Here is an 18025-nt window from a genome sequence, read left to right as displayed (position 1 = left end):
CTTGGGAGGCAAAACCCACAGCCATTCCGTGTTATCCGGGTTGAGTTTGAGTCTGTTGACACCCATCCAAACCCTAACAGCCTCCAGGCACCGGCACATCACTTCCACTGCTTCGTTGACTGGCTTTTAAGGCAGAACCCGCACTGGGGGATCCAGTTAGGATGCAGTTGGCAGGAAATCCCAGCTCCCTGGCTGGCAAAACTCAGGGGGAGCTGAAAAAGACCAAATGTGGTCAGGGCCTTCTCCCCACACCAGCCCCTTGGACGGGAGGAAGATTTCCCCACCCCAGCTTTTGGCACCGATCCCAATGCACTCACCGGAGGAGGGCTGAAACTTTGGTACAAAGCATCCCCGGCAGGCAAACTGCGCCTCCGAGGCTCGGCTCCCTTCCGAATCCATACGGCTTCCATGGTCAGCCGGGGCGCGGCCATCTGCCTCCGGGCTTCGTCCGCCTCTCGCTCCAGCCGCTGTCTCTCTCCCTCGCTCTCCCGCAGCCGGGCGTCCAGCACAGCCACCTCCTGGGCCTTCTCCTGGCTCAGCTGCCGGCAGCGGCTCAGCTCCTGCTGCAAGAGGGTGTGCTGCTTCTGCAAGAGGGAGAGCTCCGTGGTTTGCTGGTCGGCCAAGGGGGCCTCTTTGCAGGAGTTGCTGCGGCTCAGCCGTTCCCGCCGTTCCCCGGCCTCGGGCGACTGGAAGGCCAGCAGGGAGTCCTGATGCGCTACGACGCCCTGAGGGAGAAAGAGGAAAAGGGCAGCAGGCGGTTCCTCTACGCTCCCCAACACCCACATAGAAACATAGAAACATAGAAGTCTGACGGCAGAAAAAGACCTCATGGTCCATCTAGTCTGCCCTTATACTATTTCCTGTGTTTTATCTTAGGATGGATATTATGTTTATCCCAGGCATGTTTAAATTCAGTTCCTGTGGATTTACCAACCACATCTGCTGGAAGTTTGTTCCAAGGATCTACTACTCTTTCAGTGAAATAATATTTTCTCACGTTGCTTTTGATCTTTCCCCCAACTAACTTCAGATTGTGTCCCCTTGTTCTTGTGTTCACTTTCCTATTAAAAACACTTCCCTCCTGGACCTTATTTAACCCTTTAACATATTTAAATGTTTCGATCATGTCCCCCCTTTTCCTTCTGTCCTCCAGACTATACAGATTGAGTTCATTAAGTTTTTCCTGATACGTTTTATGCTTAAGACCTTCCACCATTCTTGTAGCCCGTCTTTGGACCCGTTCAATTTTGTCAATATCTTTTTGTAGGTGAGGTCTCCAGAACTGAACACAGTATTCCAAATGTGGTCTCACCAGCGCTCTCTACAGCGGGTTCACAATCTCCCTCTTCCTGCTTGTTATACCTCTAGCTATGCAGCCAAGCATACTACTTGCTTTTTCTACTGCCCGACCACACTGCTCACCCATTTTGAGGCTGTCAGAAATCACTACTCCTAAATCCTTCTCTTCTGAAGTTTTTCCCCACTGCCAATGCAATACTCAGATTGAGGATTCCTTTTCCCCAAGTGCATTATTTTACATTTGGAAACATTAAACTGCAGTTTCCATTGCTTTGACCATTTATCTAGTAAAGCTAAATCATTTACCATATTACAGACCCCTCCAGGAATATCAACCCTATTGCACACTTTAGAGTCATCGGCAAATAGGCAAACCTTCCCTACCAAACCTTCCCCTATGTCACTCACAAACATATTAAAAAGAATAGGACCCAGAACAGACCCTTGTGGCACACCGCTTGTAACCTGTCTCTGCTCAGCTGTAAAGCCCACCAGCTGTGCTTTACTGTCATGGGACCAGGGAATTCTTAATACCACTCTACTACGCCCTGGTCCGACCACACCTGGAGTGCTGTATTCAGTTCAGGTCACCACACTTTAAAAGAGACATTGAAACTCTGGAGAAGGTGCAAAAAAGAGCAACCAAGATGATTAAGGGATTGGAAACCAAGAGAGACTGCGGGAACTGGGCATGGATAGCCTAGGGAAAAGGAGGGCCAGAGCGGACATGATAGCAGTCTACAAGCATACGAGGGGATGTCACAGAGAGGAGGGGATCACTTTATTCTTCAGGGCACCAGAGGGCCAGATATGGAACAACGGCTGGAAGCTGACCAAGGAGAGATTCAACGGAGATAAGGAGGAACTTCCTGATGGTCAGAGCGATCAACCAATGGAACAACCTACCAATGGACGTTGTGAACTCCAACACTCTGGATATTTTTAAGAGAAGATTGAACTGCCACTTGGCTGGTGTGCTATAGGGTTCTTGCTTGGGCAGGGGGTTGAACTTGATGGCCTTCATGGTCCCTTTCAACTCTAACAATAAATAAATAAATGGCTGCCCTTCTGCTTCTAGCAGGAAATGTAATGAGGCCCAGGCCAGAAAGTGAGTTGCACTAATTGAGGACCAGGTCAGCCAAAAAGAACGCGGAGATGGAGAAGGTTGCGAACTGAGGGTCCGTTTCCTAAACAATATCAACAGCACTTAGACTTCTATCCCGCTTCGCCGTGCTTTACGGCCTTCTCTAAGCCATTTACAGAGTTAGTTTATTGCCTCCTGCACAGGTCAGGACAGGGGTCCCTAACCTGTCGACCGTGGGCCATTTGTGTGGTGTGTGCTCCCTGTCAGCCTTTGGAATGTTCGGACTCGGAGGATGAAAGTGAAAGTATGCAGACGGATGTATCTTCGGACAGCTCGAGCTGCCAAGATACTAGATGGATAGATCCAACATTCAGAAGAGTGCAGAGAAGAATGGAAGAACTTGGTGGGAGGAAGTTAGTTAGTTAGTTAATTAATTAATTAATTGTGAGCCGCCCCGAGTCTGCGGAGAGGGGCGGCATACAAATCTAAATAATAAAATAATAATAAATTAATTAATTAATTACATCACGTCCGGAATTGAACGGAAGCAGAAGCTGCTTTCGTCAAATGTGTAATCCAGCCAACATGGCGTTTTGCCGTCGTTCTCCGATAAGGGAGTTTTCTATTGTGTGATTTATTGCCTTTTTAATCAGCAGAAACCGGCTTAAAGATTAAAGAATGCTTTCTAGCAGTCAGTGAATTAATTAGGAAGGTAAATGACCTAGGTTTCCATCCTAAAGAACCGAAAGTATTTTGCTGTGTAATGGAACTCTATTTTACTAGAATTTAAGTAGAAGAAATAAAAGAAGTGTTATGGTTTGAAAATTAATCATTTGAGAAGCAAGTAATATTAACATTCAGCTGACTCCAGAACACTTTGGCTGTGAAGGGTTTGAAAAATGGGCTGTGGAAACGGACATCAAGTTCCTGCACAGCCTCACTTGCGTGAGCAGCAGGTAGTGCCCCTCTGCACATGTTCCATTTGTGCAAGCGACACGCACGTGTGCATGCCACTCGTGAGAATGGAGTTTCATGTGCATGCTTGCCGGCCGCTTTCACAAGACATCCCCTCCCCAAGTCTGCAAAGCCGGAGAAGTTGGGGAACCCTGGTTGAGGAAATAGGCACTTGGGAACCCAGCTCTGCATAGCCTTAGCTGACCTTGGCTGGCTGGGGCTTCTCACAAGGCTCAGCTGGGCTTCCATAACCCCCTCCCCTTTCTTACAGATTAATCTTCTCCCCCATCCCCGTTGCTAATGTCAGTCTGTTCAGCTCATGAAGTTTGGATTTGAGAGAGGCAGTCACGACTGCTGCTGTGCTTGGTATGAGCACCAGTTCAGAACTGTTGATCCTGGGTATGCCCAGGGCACAGCTTATAACAACAACAACAGCAACAGAGTTGGAAGGGACCTTGGAGGTCTTCTAGTCCAACCCCCTGCTTAGGCAGGAGACCTTACACCACTTCAGACAAATGGTTATTCAACATCTTCCTAAAAACCTCCAGTGTTGGAGCATTCACAACTTCTGGAGGCAAGTCATTCCACTGGTTAATTGTTCTAACTATCAGGAAATTTCTCCTTAGTTCTAAGTTACTTCGGTCCTTGTTTAGTTTCCACCCATTGTTTCTTGTTCTACCCTCAGGTGCTTTGGAGAATAGCCTGACTCCCTCTTCTTTGGGGCAACTCCTGAGATATTGGAAGACTGCTATCCTGTCTCCCCTGGTCCTTCTTTTCATTAAACTAGCCAGGCCCAGTTCCTGCAACCGTTCTTCATATATTTTAGCCTCCAGTCCCCTAATCATCTTTGTTGCTCTTCTCTGCACTTTCTCTAGAATCGCCACATCCTTTTTGCATCGTGGTGACCAAAACTGAATGCAGTATTCCAAGGGTGGCTTTACAAGGCCTTATAAAGTGGTATTAACCCTTCACGTGGCCTTGATTCTATCCCTCTGTTAATGCAGCCTAGAATTGTGTTGGCTTTTTTGGCAGCTGCTACAAATGGCTGGCTCATATTTAAATGGTTGTCCACTAAGGCTTCAAGGTCCCTCTCACAATTACTACTATTGAGCAATGTACAGCATATATTGTACCTGTGCATTTTATTTTTCTTGCCTACATGTAGAACTTTACTTTTTTCACCATGGAATTTCATTTTGTTTAAGTCTGTCAAGATCCTTCTGTATTTTGCACCTATCTTCTGGAGTGTTGGCTATTCCCAGTGAAGGGCTACCAAACCTTTTACTACCACACTGTGGTCGTGGCTTATGCAGGACACCCTGCATTTTCTTTCAACATTTTTCAGTGCAAACTGAGAGCTCTGGGGTGGTCCTCCATTTTCACTACCCATTGCATTCCCTCCCCATCCGGGCAGCAGCCCACCCTTGGCTATTCCTGACAGTTTGGTGTCATCTGCAAATTTGACAAGTTCCCTCTCTATCCCCTCGTCCAAGTCATCGCTGAAGATGTGGAAGAGCACTGGGCCTAAAACAGAGCCTTGGGGTACTCCACTGCATACATCCCTCCTGTAGATGTAGTTCCGTTGAGCACTACATGTTGAGTGCGCTTGGCTAGCCAGTTTTGAATCCATCTGGTGATGTTGCTATCCATCCCACATTTTTTTACTTTATTTAGTAGTAGGTTACGGTCTACTTTGTCAAAAGCCTTACTGAAGTCCAAATAAACCACATCAACAGCATCCCCCTGGTCCACTAATTTTGTCACTTTGTCAAAGAATAGAAACATAGAAGTCTGATGGCAGAAAAAGACCTCATGGTCCATCTAGTTTGCCCTTATACTATTTCCTGTATTTTATCTTAGGATGGATCTATGTTTATCCCAGGCATGTTTAAATTCAGTTCCTGTGGATTTACCCACCACGTCTGCTGGAAGTTTGTTCCAAGGATCTACTACTCTTTCAGTAAAATAATATTTTCTCATGTTGCTTTTGATCTTTCCCCCAACTAACTTCAGATTGTGCCCCCTTGTTCTTGTGTTCACTTTCCTATTAAAAACACTTCCCTCCTGGACCTTATTTAACCCTTTAACATATTTAAATGTTTCGATCATGTCCCCCCTTTTCCTTCTGTCCTCCAGACTATACAGATGGAGTTCATGAAGTCTTTCCTGATACGTTTTATGCTTAAGACCTTCCACCATTCTTGAAGCCCGTCTTTGGACCCGTTCAATTTTGTCAATATCTTTTTGTAGGTGAGGTCTCCAGAACTGAACACAGTATTCCAAATGTGGTCTCACCAGCCCTCTATATAGCGGGATCATAATCTCCCTCTTCCTGCTTGTTATACCTCTAGCTAAGCACCCATTTTGAGAAAATCACTACCCCTAAATCCTTCTCTTCTGAAGTTTTTGCTAACACAGAACTGCCAATACAATACTCAGATTGAGGATTCCTTTTCCCCAAGTGCATTATTTTACATTTGGAAACTATGATTCCCTATGATTTTGATAGGGTTAAAAGGAGAACCATCATCTTCACGGCGTTCCATTCATTTAACGTAAATTTAATAACTCTTTAATAGTGGCGGGTCTAACCTGCAAACTGTGGAGTAGAGAATAGAGGCTCTTGAGGCGCTGGAGCATCTCCTGGAGATTGGGAAAAGAGCAGGCTGTGTTCAGTCTGGCCAGACCAAGCTCCCTCCTGCATCCCACCCCCAGAGCAAAAAGTGCCACATCACCCCCCCTCCTTTTCTCAGGCATGCTTCCAACTCACCTCCTGCACTCCTTTGGCCTGGTTGCCGTTTCCATCCTAAGGGAGAAAAGGCATCAATCACATCAGAGGCCACAGTGCCAAAATTGACCAAAAGTTCAGCAAGGGAACTGAATCCTGTAGATAATCTGGCCCTAAGCCATGTAGGGCTTTATAGGTGATAACCGACACCTTGAATTGTGCCCAGAGACTAATAGGAAGCCAGTGCAGCTCGTGGAGCATAGGTGTTATATCTCCGGGACTGTCTTCTGCTGCACGAATCCCAGCAACCAGCTAGGTCCCACAGAGTTGGCCTTCTCTGGGTTCCGTTGAGTAAACAATGTCGTTTGGTGGGGCCTAGGGGAAGAGCCTTCTCTGTGGTGGCCCCGACCCTCTGAAACCAACTCCCCCCAGATATCAGAGTTGCCCCCACCGTCCTTGCCTTTCGTAAGCTCCTCAAAACCCACTTCTGTCGTCAGGCATGGGGGAATTGAGATATTCCCTCCCCCCCTAGGCTTATAAAATTTATGCATGGTATATCTGTATGTATGACTGGTTTTTCTTAAATTGGGATTTTTAAAAATTACTGTTAATATTAGATTTGTTTATATTGTCTTTTTTACTGTTGTTAGCCGCCCCGAGTCTGCGGAGAGGGGCGGCATACAAATCTAATAAATAAATAAATAAATAAATAAATATATGGGTGTACAACCACAATAGTTTGCGCAGCTGCATTCTGGACTATCTGCAGTTTCCGAACACTCTTCAAGGGCAGCCCCATGTAGAGCACATTTATTTATTTTATTATTTATTTATTATATTTGTATGCCGCCCCTCTCCGTAGACTCAGGGCGGCTCACAACAAAATAAAACAGTACATGACAAATCTAATAATTATAATTTAAAATATTTTAAAAACCCCATTACTAAGCAAACATACATACAAACATACCATGCCTGACGACAAAGGTGGGTTTTAAGGAGCTTATGAAAGGCAAGGAGAGTAGGGGCAGTTCTAATCTCTGTGGGGAGCTGGTTCCAGAGAGTCGGGGCCGCCACAGAGAAGGCTCTTCCCCTGGGGTCTGCCAACCGACATTGCTTAGTTGACGGGACCCGGAGAAGGCCCACTCTGTGGGACCTAATCGGTCGCTGGGATTCGTGCGGCAGAATCGGAGATATTCTGGTCTGATGCCATGAAGGGCTTTAAAGGTCATAACCAATTGTGACCGGAAATTGATCGGCAACCAATGCAGACTGCGGAGTGTTGGTGTAACATGGGCATATTTGGGAAAGCCCATGATTGCTCTCACAGCTGCATTCTGCACGATCTGAAGTTTCCGAACACTTTTCAAAGGTAGCCCCATGTAGAGAGCATTACTGTAGTCAAACCTCGAGGTGATGAGGGCACGAGTGACTGTGAGCAGTGAGTCCCGGTCCAGATAGGGCTGCAACTGGTGCACCAGGCGAACCTGGGCAAACGTCCCCCTCGCCACAGCTGAAAGATGGTTCTCTAATGTGAGCTGTGGATCGAGGAGGACGCCCAAGTTGCGGACCCTCTCCGAGGGGGTCAATAATTCCCCCCCCAGGGTGATGGACGGACAGATGGGATTGTCCTTGGGAGGCAGAACCCACAGCCACATTGCAATAATCAAGAGCTCTTGCAGGAAGCTTGAAAAGGCCAAGCAGCCTCCTGCACGTGGTGAGCAAAGCGTGGCCAGGGGAAGGTTCTGCCCATTTTCCAAGTGGTTGAACTCTGGGCAACTGACCCAGTAGTTGCCCAAGGAAGGCAGTTGCCAAGCCCAGCGGCAGCACCGAAACAGGTAATGGGCTCATCCGCTGTCTGGCTCCTTATCAAAACTCACCCGATGGTTTGAATCAGCTTCGACCCTGGAAAACTCAAGAGCGTTGTTCATATTTGCAGTCTCCCCGTCTGCAGGAAGAGAAAGGGGAGAGGGGTTTAGCTCCCAGAAAATGAAGGCAAAACTTCTTAAACAGTGATTTGAACCCTAGAATAAAAAGTGACAAATTCCATTTCACTTCAATTTTCTCCTTTACTTCTTTCCACCATCACACCCATCCTCACTGATAAACCAGGGAAGTCATTTGGCCAAGACTTCCAGCACCATGCCTATCTGAGCCACAGTTAATTGACTTAACCCAAATGCCTGGGTCGGCCCCCTAGCACAAAGACTCCGATCACAGTACAGTGGTACCTCATCTTACGAACGCCTCTTCTAACAAACTTTTCAAGATACGAACCCGGTGTTTAAGATTTTTTTGCCTCTTCTTCCGAACTATTTTCACCTTACGAACCCAAGCAGCTGCTGCTGGGATGAAGGGGTTTCTTTCCCCCCCCTTTTTGAAGAAAGAAAAGGGAGGGGCTGCTTGGAGTAGGAAAGATTTTGCAGAGAACAACGTGCTTGCAAAGGCACTGAAAGGGTGTCTTTTTAAGAAACAAAAGGGAGGGGCAGCTTGGGGGAGGAAAGATTTTGCAGAGAACAACGTGCTTGCAAAGGCACTGAAACGGTGTCTTTTGAAGAAAGAAAAGGGAGGGGCAGCTTGGGGAGGAAAGATTTTGCAGAGAACAACGTGCTTGTAAAGGCACTGAAACGGTGTCTTTTGAAGAAAGAAAAGGGAGGGGCAGCTTGGGGGAGGAAAGATTTTGCAGAGAACAACGTGCTTGCAAAGGCACTGAAAGGGTGTCTTTTTAAGAAAGAAAAGGGAGGGGCAGCTTGGGGAGGAAAGATTTTGCAGAGAACAACGTGCTTGTAAAGGCACTGAAACGGTGTCTTTTGAAGAAAGAAAAGGGAGGGGCTGCTTGGAGTAGGAAAGATTTTGCAGAGAACAAAGTGCTTGCAAAGGCACTGAAACGGTGTCTTTTTAAGAAAGAAAAGGGAAGGGCTGCTTGGAGTAGGAAAGATTTTGCAGAGAACAAAGTGCTTGCAAAGGCACTGAAACGGTGTCTTTTGAAGAAAGAAAAGGGAGGGGCTGCTTGGAGTAGGAAAGATTTTGCAGAGAACAAAGTGCTTGCAAAGGCACTGAAACGGTGTCTTTTGAAGAAAGAAAAGGGAGGGGCGCCCCCCTTGCCTTTCTTCCTTCCCACTCACCCTTTAGCCTAGCCTTGTTTCTTCCACCCGCCCCCTTTAGCTGATCCTCCCTGCCCTCTGTTCGCCTCCCTTCTAAAGTTTGGGATTTTCCTGAAGGATTTGCACGCATTATTTGCTTTTACATTGATTCCTATGGGAAACATTGTTTCATCTTACGAACTTTTCACCTTACGAACCTCCTCCTGGAACCAATTAAGTTCGTATGATGAGGTACCACTGTACTAGATAAAGAGCAGCCTGCAATGAACTTTCGGGGGCCTTCTGTTGGTGGACCGCAGGGTGAGAAGATGCAAAGGAGAATGGAATGGGACAACTCGCCACAGCCAACTTGCGCTTGGCCAGCTCACTGCTGCCAACTCACCATGGGACTCCTCTGACCCAGCTTCCCAAACATGACAAAGGCTCTGAAGGAAACTCAAATTATGAGCGCCGTCAATCTCGGCAAAAAGTTTCTCGCTCAGGCTGACAACTGTCTGACTTGTCGGACAGACTTGGGAGATTAATAGTTGTCGGCCACACCTATTCATCTCCGCCCTCTGCCTTTTATCCCCAGAGCTAAGGTAGAGCTTTGCTAGCAGTGGTGGCTCTTCCGTCCCAAGGACCAGCCCATAGATTTCCACTGCTCTCCTCTCCTCTGCTTTCTGAGCATCAGGCACAGGACCCAGCCGTTCCTCCTCTTCCCCATCAGCCACCTCCAGACCTGAGAGCTGTTGACTCTCCATCTGAGGGTTGATAAACAGCCCAGGCTCTGCCTCTGTCTCTCTCTCAGCCAGCTCCATTCCCTCTTCCCCCTTGGAGCTCTCAAGTTGCCTTGATGCTGATCCTGACCCCCATGCCTCCCCCTCCTCCTCTTCTTCTGATTTGGCTGCTGGAGGGGCCAGTGGCCGACAGGGACAATATGCTGCTGCCTATTTGCCACAGGAAAATTCATTTTATTATTTATTTATTATTTATTTTATTAGATTTGTATGCCGCCCCTCTCCGAAGACTCGGGGCGGCTCACAACAACAATAAAAAACAGTATAAACAATGGAACAAATCTAATAATAAGAATTATATTAAAAAAAACCAACTGTTAAAAAAACCATACAACACATACGTACCAAACATAAAATATAAGAAAGCCTGGGGGAGATGTCTTAGTTCCCCCATGCCTGGCGATATAGGTGGGTCTTGAGTAACTTGCGAAAGACAAGGAGAGTGGGGGCTGTTCTAATCTCCGGGGGGAGTTGATTCTAGAGGGCCGGGGCTGCCACAGAGAAGGCTCTTCCCCTGGGGCCCGCCAAACAACATTGTTTGGTAGACGGGACCTGGAGAAGGCCTACTCTGTGGGACCTTATCGGCCGTTGGGATTCGTGCGGTAGAAGGCGGTTCTGGAGGTATTACAGTATTTAATTATTCAAAATAATTTTTAAAATAATTTAAATTTTTGACAGTCACGTTTCATTTAATTCTCCCCCTCCTGGTATTCTTTCTTTAATGATTCTATTTCAGCTCAAACTGTCCAAGGAGCTGCTGATGCAGTTCTACAGAGGAATCATTGCGTTTGTCATCTGCACCTCTATAACTGTCTGGTTTGGTTCTGCAACCCAACAAGACCGGCACAGACTTCAGAGAAGAATCAGAACTGCAGAAAAAACCATGGCTGCCAACTTGCCTTCCATTGAGGACCTGTATACTGCATGAGTCAAAAAGAGGGCAGTGAAAATATTTACTGACCCCTCGCATCCTAGATATAAACTGTTTCAATTGGTACCCTCAAAACGTGGCTACAGAGCACTGCACACCAAGACAACTAGACACAAGAATAGTTTTTTCCTGAACGCCATCACTCTGCTAAACAAATAATTCCCTCAACACTGTCAAACTTTTTATTAAGTCTGCACTTCTATTTCTACTAGTTTTTTCTCATCATTCCTGTCATCCCTTTCCTCCCACTTAAGACTGTATGACTGTAACTTGTTGTTTGTATCCTAAGATCTTTATTAATATTGATTGTTTCCTCATTGCTTATTTGACCCCTATGACAATCATTAAGTGTTGTACCACACGTTTTTGACAATCTATATTTACTTTTATATACACTGAGAGCATATGCACCAAGACAAATTCCTTGTGTGTCCAATCACACTTGGCCAATAAAGAATTCTATTCTATATTCTATTCTATCACTGTGTGTAAGTTTTGCCCCGCAGCAATTTGTACTGTGGCTAGTTGGCAAATTCTCCTGAGATGAGTTGGCCGTGGCGAGTTGTCCTAGGCCCAGGAGGGAACATAGAAACATAGAAGACTGACGGCAGAAAAAGACCTCATGGTCCATCTAGTCTGCCCTTATACTATTTCCTGTGTTTTATCTTAGGATGGATATATGTTTATCCCAGGCATGTTTAAATTCAGTTACTGTGGATTTACCAACCACGTCTGCTGGAAGTTTGTTCCAAGGATCTACTACTCTTTCAGTGAAATAATATTTCCTCACGTTGCTTTTGATCTTTCCCCCAACTAACTTCAGATTGTGTCCCCTTGTTCTTGTGTTCACTTTCCTATTAAAAACACTTCCCTCCTGAACCTTATTTAACCCTTTAACATATTTAAATGTTTCGATCGTGTCCCCCCTTTTCCTTCTGTCCTCCAGACTATACAGATGAAGTTCATGAAGTCTTTCCTGATACGTTTTATGCTTAAGACCTTCCACCATTCTTGTAGCCCGTCTTTGGACCCGTTCAATTTTGTCAATATCTTTTTGTAGGTGAGGTCTCCAGAACTGAGCTCAGTATTATTCCAAATGTGGTCTCACCAGCGCTCTATATAAGGGGATCACAATCTCCCTCTTCCTGCTTGTTATACCTCTAGCTATGCAGCCAAGCATCCTACTTGCTTTTCCTACCGCCCGACCACACTGCTCACCCATTTTGAGGCTGTCAGAAAATCACTACCCCCTAAATCCTTCTCTTCTGAAGTTTTTGCTAACACAGAACTGCCAATGCAATACTCAGAAACTGCAGGATGAAGAGGAAAAAGGGAGTTCTTACTTGTGGTGTTAGTGGGGTTTGGGCTGGAGCAGCTGCTGGACGTCTGCGTGTGGTTCTGCTCTGGGTCCCAGGCAGGTCCCGCAACGAGATCTTTCAAAACCTCCACTGGGGATGCATTTGTTGGCGAAGAGAAATAGAAAACACACACAGACACACATTTAACAAACAGACATTCTTGTTCTGGGATAACACGTGGTTTGATACCAGTGATGGTGAAACTTTTTGAGCTCAGGTGCCACCCCCAACGCCGCGCATATGCACAACTTTCCCCATGCTTCCCCCTCCCCAAACACACGCCTACCCAGAGGTCTCACTAAAGCCTCCAGACTCCTGAAAGTTGAGGATGGAAACAAATTTCCAGTTGGCCTTTTGGGCCGTTTTTCACCGCCCCAGGCTTCAAGAGGCTTTCCTGAAACCTGGGGAGAGAGAAAACGGTTGAAAAGAAGGCTGGAAACCAGCTGATATGCACTAGAGCTGACACAGGGCAACGCCTTGCCTACCCTCAGATATGGCTCCATGTGCCACCTGAATGTGAGCTATGGTGGTGCAGTGGTTAGAGTGCAGTACTGCAGGCTACTTCATCTGATTGCAAGCTGCCTGCAATTTGGCAGTTCGAATCTCAGCAGGCTCAACTTGCAGTGTTCCCTCTAATTTTTTGGGAGGGTGGGCGGAAAAGTATAGTGTCTGAGCGGCAGTCCCTTCGGGACTGGGCGGCACAGAAATAATAAATAAACAAACAAACAAACAAATAAAAAACCCACCCTGTTTTGCCTGAGAGAATTTCAAAATAAAATACTGTACTGTGTGTCTATAACAGTGAGCTCATAATAGGGCAACTCTATCAATATCAAAATGCCACTTAAATAGTTGAGCTGGTTTCAAACTAGATTTTGGTTTTCTTTCTCTCTTCCTTACTCCCATTCTTTTTCTTTCTCTTTTCCTTCCTCTCTTTTTTCTATCTGTTCTCTCTCTTCCTCTCTTCCTCTCTCTCTCCTTCCCTCTCACTCTTTCCCTCTCGGCTTCTGGGCAGGTTTGGAAAACTCTGAGTTGATGATGATTTTTAAGTGAGCGATTGCTCACTGCTCAGCTTAGAGGGAACTATGGGCTCAAGGTTGACTCAGCCTTCCATCCTTCTGGGGTGCGTAAAAGAAGGTCCCAGATTGTTGGGGGGCAAGGTACTGACTCTGCAAGCTGCTTAGAGAGGACTGTAAAAGCACTGCGAAGCGGCATATACAGTGTTCCTGCGATTTTCGCGGGTTCGAACTTCGCGAAAAGTCTATACCACGGTTTTTCAAAAATATTAATTAAAAAAATACTTTGCGGGTTTTTTCCCTATATCACGGTTTTTCTCGCCCAATGACGTCATATGTCATCGCCAAACTTTCATCTGCCTTTAATAAATATTTTTAAAAATAAACTTTAATAAACAAACATGGTGAGTAATAATCTAAATGGTTGCTAAGGGAATGGAAAATTGCCTTTTAGGGGTTCAAAGTGTGAAGGGAAGGCTTGTGATACTGTTCATAGCCAAAAATAGTGTATTTACTTCCGCATCTCTACTTCGCGGAGATTCAACTTTCGCGGGCGGTCTCGGAAATCGAGGGAACACTGTAAATCTAAGTCCTATTGCTAATGCTACACAACATTCAAAGTTACTTTCTCAATCCCCAAATCTTTAGGGACATGTCAGTGAAATGCAAATCAGATGGAGTGTCCTTCAGATATGGTTCAGAGCCATGCCAATGTCAACTCAAAAAACGTGCCATATTCTTTCCTCCAATCGAAGAAACTAACGTTCGTTCTTGGGGTCGAAGGAACCAAAATTGCAATTGCAACCAGGCTTGGTAGAGTCTCGTCAGCACAGGCCTGTTAGCATCTTCCTGTCCCAAGACTACTCTGCAGGGTTGGCATTGCAATGGACCCCCCGCGCCCCCCAATTCTGTTATCAGAAGATGGGACAAAAAAAGGCAGGAAAGAGACCTAGGGTTTTACGGAGATTCTCAATCATCTAGGTTGTGGTTGTCCCAAAACTGCTTTTTCCAGAAGGCAACTTCTTGGATCAGAAGGTAAACATTTTCAAAGGGGGGAAAACCCCCCCAAGAAAGTCCAGTTGTTGGGTTGTGTTTTTCTTTTTCCTTTTCCTTTTTGAAAAAGCACCTTTGGGACAGACCAAGGCTTTATTTTGGGATTTCCTCGGAGAGTCCTGGAGATTGATGGAAACTTGACACTGGACTTGGGAGAGGGAAAAACTGTTTCCCCAAAATGTATTCACACATTTTAGGAGGTCTTGAAGGAAGAATGAACCCGTGTTCTTTGAATAAGTTTCCAATGTCTCGCTTTCTAATGTGAAATTCAGGCCACCAGCTTTGTTGCCATTCTTAATTGCTTCTTCCCTTTTCTCCAACTTTTTTTGGGTGCTCCTGCGAGGCCTGTTAGCCAGAATTGCTGCTCACACCTGCTCTCTCTTCCTTCAAGCCGTTTTAACTTTTGGAGCCCATCTCTGTTGGAGCAGGGGTGGGTGGGTCAGCAAGCCTATGTGTCAGGGTTCAGACGGTGCCCTAATTAATTCATGAGCCTCGAGCCAAGTTTCAAAAGAAATCCAGTTATTTATTAGGAGCAACATGTCGGCGCATACTCAAGCAGAGTCAGAGTCAATCCCACTTCATTTACAACCCAACTATGACCCTGTTTCCACCTTCCTCCCAGGGTGGGTCATAAATCACATCCTCCAACAAAGCACTTTCACGGGCTGTAGAGACCACACCTCTCCGACTGGCCTGGTAACTTATGCTGAAACCTTGAGGAAGGTATGAGTGGCATTTGCCTCTGGTTCCTGCCATCAGCTTTCCCCCCCCTTCTGCCTAGGGCAACACGAGAGCAGGCCTTACGAGTTGACCCTCTGTAGCCATCTCGATCTAGACCCCCATTTCTTCCAAAATTGTCTCTCCCTTGCAGCGGTCTGGCGTGGGCAGAACGGTACCTTCCCTGATGGCTTCCTGGATCAGCTTCTCGCCATGCAGGGAATCGGAGGACTCGGTGCGGAAGAGAACGCGGGGGTTCCCCCAAGGCGAAGGGCTGTCTTCCCTGCCGCTCTGAAGAGCCACGAGGTCCCCGAAGAGTTCTGTTTTCTCCCTCAGAAGCACCCCGATCTCCTGGTCACACTGCTGGATCTTATCTATGGGAAGGAAGGAAGGACATGAAGGTGGTTGCCGGGTAAAGGAAGGCGCAGGAGGGAAGGGGAGCTGGGAATGACCTTACCCTTCAGCTTCCTGAGAGAGGCTTCGCTCTCGGTCTCAATGAAGGGGAAGTCAGCCCGGTTAGGACAGCTGTAGGGGAGAGGCAAGGAGAAAGGTCAGCAGGTTGAACATTTGAGCCATAAAGGACGAGAATTTTTTAAACAAAAGACCGGGCAGTCACTTGTCTGAAATGGTCTAGACCAGTGATGGCGAACCTATGGCACGGGTGGCATAGGTGGCACACGGGGCCATATCTGCTGGCACACAAACTATTTATTTATTTATTTATTTATTTATTTATTTATTTATTCATTCATTCATTCATTCATTCGATTTTTATGCCGCCCTTCTCCTTAGACTCAGGGCGGCTTACAACCTGTTAGCAATAGCACTTTTTATAACAGAGCCAGCCTATTGCCCCCACAATCCAGGTCCTCATTTTACCCACCTCGGAAGGATGGAAGGCTGAGTCAACCTTGAGCCGGTGATGAGATTTGAACCGCTGACCTACAAGTCAACTTCAGTGGCCTGCAGTACAGCACTCTACCTGCTGCGCCACCCCGGCTCATTGCCTTAGCTCAGCTCCAACGTGGATGTGTGTGTCGGCCAGCTGACTTTTGGCTCACACAGAGGATCTGAGCGGGTGTTTTTCGCCTCCAAAGAGCCTCTGGAGGGGTGGGGGAGGGCGTTTTTACCCTCCCTTGGCAACATGGAAGCCTCTGGAGCACAGGGAGGGCAAAACACGAGCTACTGGGCCCACTAGAAATTGGGAAACAGGCTATTTCCGGCTTCCAGAAGGCCTCCGGGGCTGGGAAAAGCTGTTTCGCCTTCTCTAGGCACTGAGTTATGGGTGTGGGCACTCACGCATGCACAATAGCATGTGCCCACGCTCTTTTGGCACCCAAGGAAAAAAAGGTTTGTTATCACTGGTGTAGGGTATCCTGCATCAGCAGGGGGCTGGACTAGAAGACCTCTAAGGTCCCTTCCAGCTTTGGTACAGATAGTACTAGATAGTCCTCAACTTACAATAGTTCAAACTGGAGCTAGAACTACGGAGAAATTTCCCAACAGTGAGAATAACATCACTGGAAGTTTTTAAAGAAGAGACTGGACAATCCTTTGTCTGAAGTGGTATAGCCTCTCTTGCTTGAGCAGGAGGCTGGACTACAACAGTGTTTCCCAACCTTGGCAACTTGAAGATATCTGGACTTCAAATCCCAGAATTCCCCAGCCAGCATTCGCTGGCTGGTGAATTCTGGGAGTTGAAGTCCAAATATCTTCAAGTTGCCAAGGTTGGGAAACACTGGGCTAGAAGACCTCCAAGGTCCTTTCCAGCTCTATTCTGATTGATTTCTGATTGATTTACTCTGGAGTTCTTGGGAAATCTTCTGTCTCTGGACATTTGCCTTGGACGGGAAATGAACACTCGGACACCAAGCTGGGTAAAATGGGTCACTTTATTAAATATTAACAGAAAGACCTGCAGGGGTCGCTAAATGGGGCGGAGTTTCCTGAACATAAACCTGCTTGGGCAACTAAATGGGCGAAACTCCATGCCAGGTCAGGGTGAGGTGTGCCCCACCTACACCCAGCCCTTAAAGCCACGCCCAGCGTGTGGGAGGGCTCACCCTTCATGACCCGGAACCGGAAATGATGTAGGTGAGCCCCAAGGGCACCCCCTTCACACCTCTCCATCCGTGGAGGAAGCATGAGTTGTGCAACGGGGGTGCCAATCATCTTATAAAAGATGCCCAAAGGAGAACACACAGTTGCTACTGATACCCTTACCGCCCCGTTTCTGCCAAATAGTGACAAAGAATATAAACATCCAATTGTTGAATCAAAACCTATTTACATACGGATGCACCCCGTAACCACAAATCCTTTCCCTCATCCAGGATGGAGTAGGCGAAAAACAATCCGTAGTAAATGCCATAAGACTGCCAAAATTCCTACTCGGCCCCAAACTAGGCAACCTATAAAACATCCTGGATTGAGCGGAGGGTGGGTGGGTGTCCTTTTCCTGGTGGGCTCGGGGGCAAGGGAAACCAGGGGGGCGAGCAAGCCCTGATAAAGGGCGCCCGCCCCACCCCTGGCTTTCCCAGAATCCCCGAGCGGCCACTGGTTGGTCTGGGGCGATGCCGCGTTACCGCGGAGATCGCCCCAGCTGATGGGCGGAGCTGAGTTGGTTCCCACCGTAGTCAATTTTCGGCTGGGCATTAATTCGCCCAGCCTCTCATTTGGGGCGAGAGGGGGCTGCGCAGAAGCATCTCCAGTTGCCTCAAATGAACTCAACTCCCGTTTAGGGTTCTCTCCACCAACTTTTGGGGCAGATGAATTAGCCACCTGACCATTTCAACCAAGCTTTTCTTTTCTTTGACTTTTGGAATAGAATTGAATTCTTAATTGGCCAAGTGTGATTGGATACCCAAGAAATTTGTCTTGGGTGCCTATCCTCTCAGTGTACATTAAAACCCCCCACAGGATTCATTCATCAGGAATCATAAGGTACAACACTAAATAGGGTACAAATGCGAGAGCAGTCATGGACTTTCCCAAATATGCCC

General features: G+C 46.9%; 2 protein-coding genes across 5 annotated transcripts in view; both read right to left on the bottom strand.

Annotated features, from left to right (window-relative positions):
* The window catches only part of FRMD8 (FERM domain containing 8), a 543310-nt gene that overhangs the window by 72616 nt on the left and 452669 nt on the right, over positions 1–18025 (bottom strand). The gene's annotated exons all lie outside the window — the stretch shown is intronic.
* The window catches only part of ARHGEF2 (Rho/Rac guanine nucleotide exchange factor 2), a 292733-nt gene that overhangs the window by 7977 nt on the left and 266731 nt on the right, over positions 1–18025 (bottom strand). For all 4 annotated transcript variants that reach the window (XM_070766661.1, XM_070766662.1, XM_070766664.1 and 1 more), the window contains 7 exons: positions 15481–15548; positions 15203–15397; positions 12223–12327; positions 7946–8013; positions 6108–6143; positions 5930–5980; positions 318–725 (listed from right to left, as the gene is read on the bottom strand). In XM_070766661.1, the coding sequence (XP_070622762.1) occupies positions 318–725; positions 5930–5980; positions 6108–6143; positions 7946–8013; positions 12223–12327; positions 15203–15397; positions 15481–15548 (931 nt within the window). The remainder of the gene's footprint in view (positions 1–317; positions 726–5929; positions 5981–6107; positions 6144–7945; positions 8014–12222; positions 12328–15202; positions 15398–15480; positions 15549–18025) is intronic.

This window comes from Erythrolamprus reginae, chromosome 13 (genome assembly GCF_031021105.1).
Source record: "Erythrolamprus reginae isolate rEryReg1 chromosome 13, rEryReg1.hap1, whole genome shotgun sequence".
NCBI classification, from domain to species: domain Eukaryota; kingdom Metazoa; phylum Chordata; class Lepidosauria; order Squamata; family Dipsadidae; genus Erythrolamprus; species Erythrolamprus reginae.
This window is presented reverse-complemented; position numbering and strand designations above follow the sequence as displayed.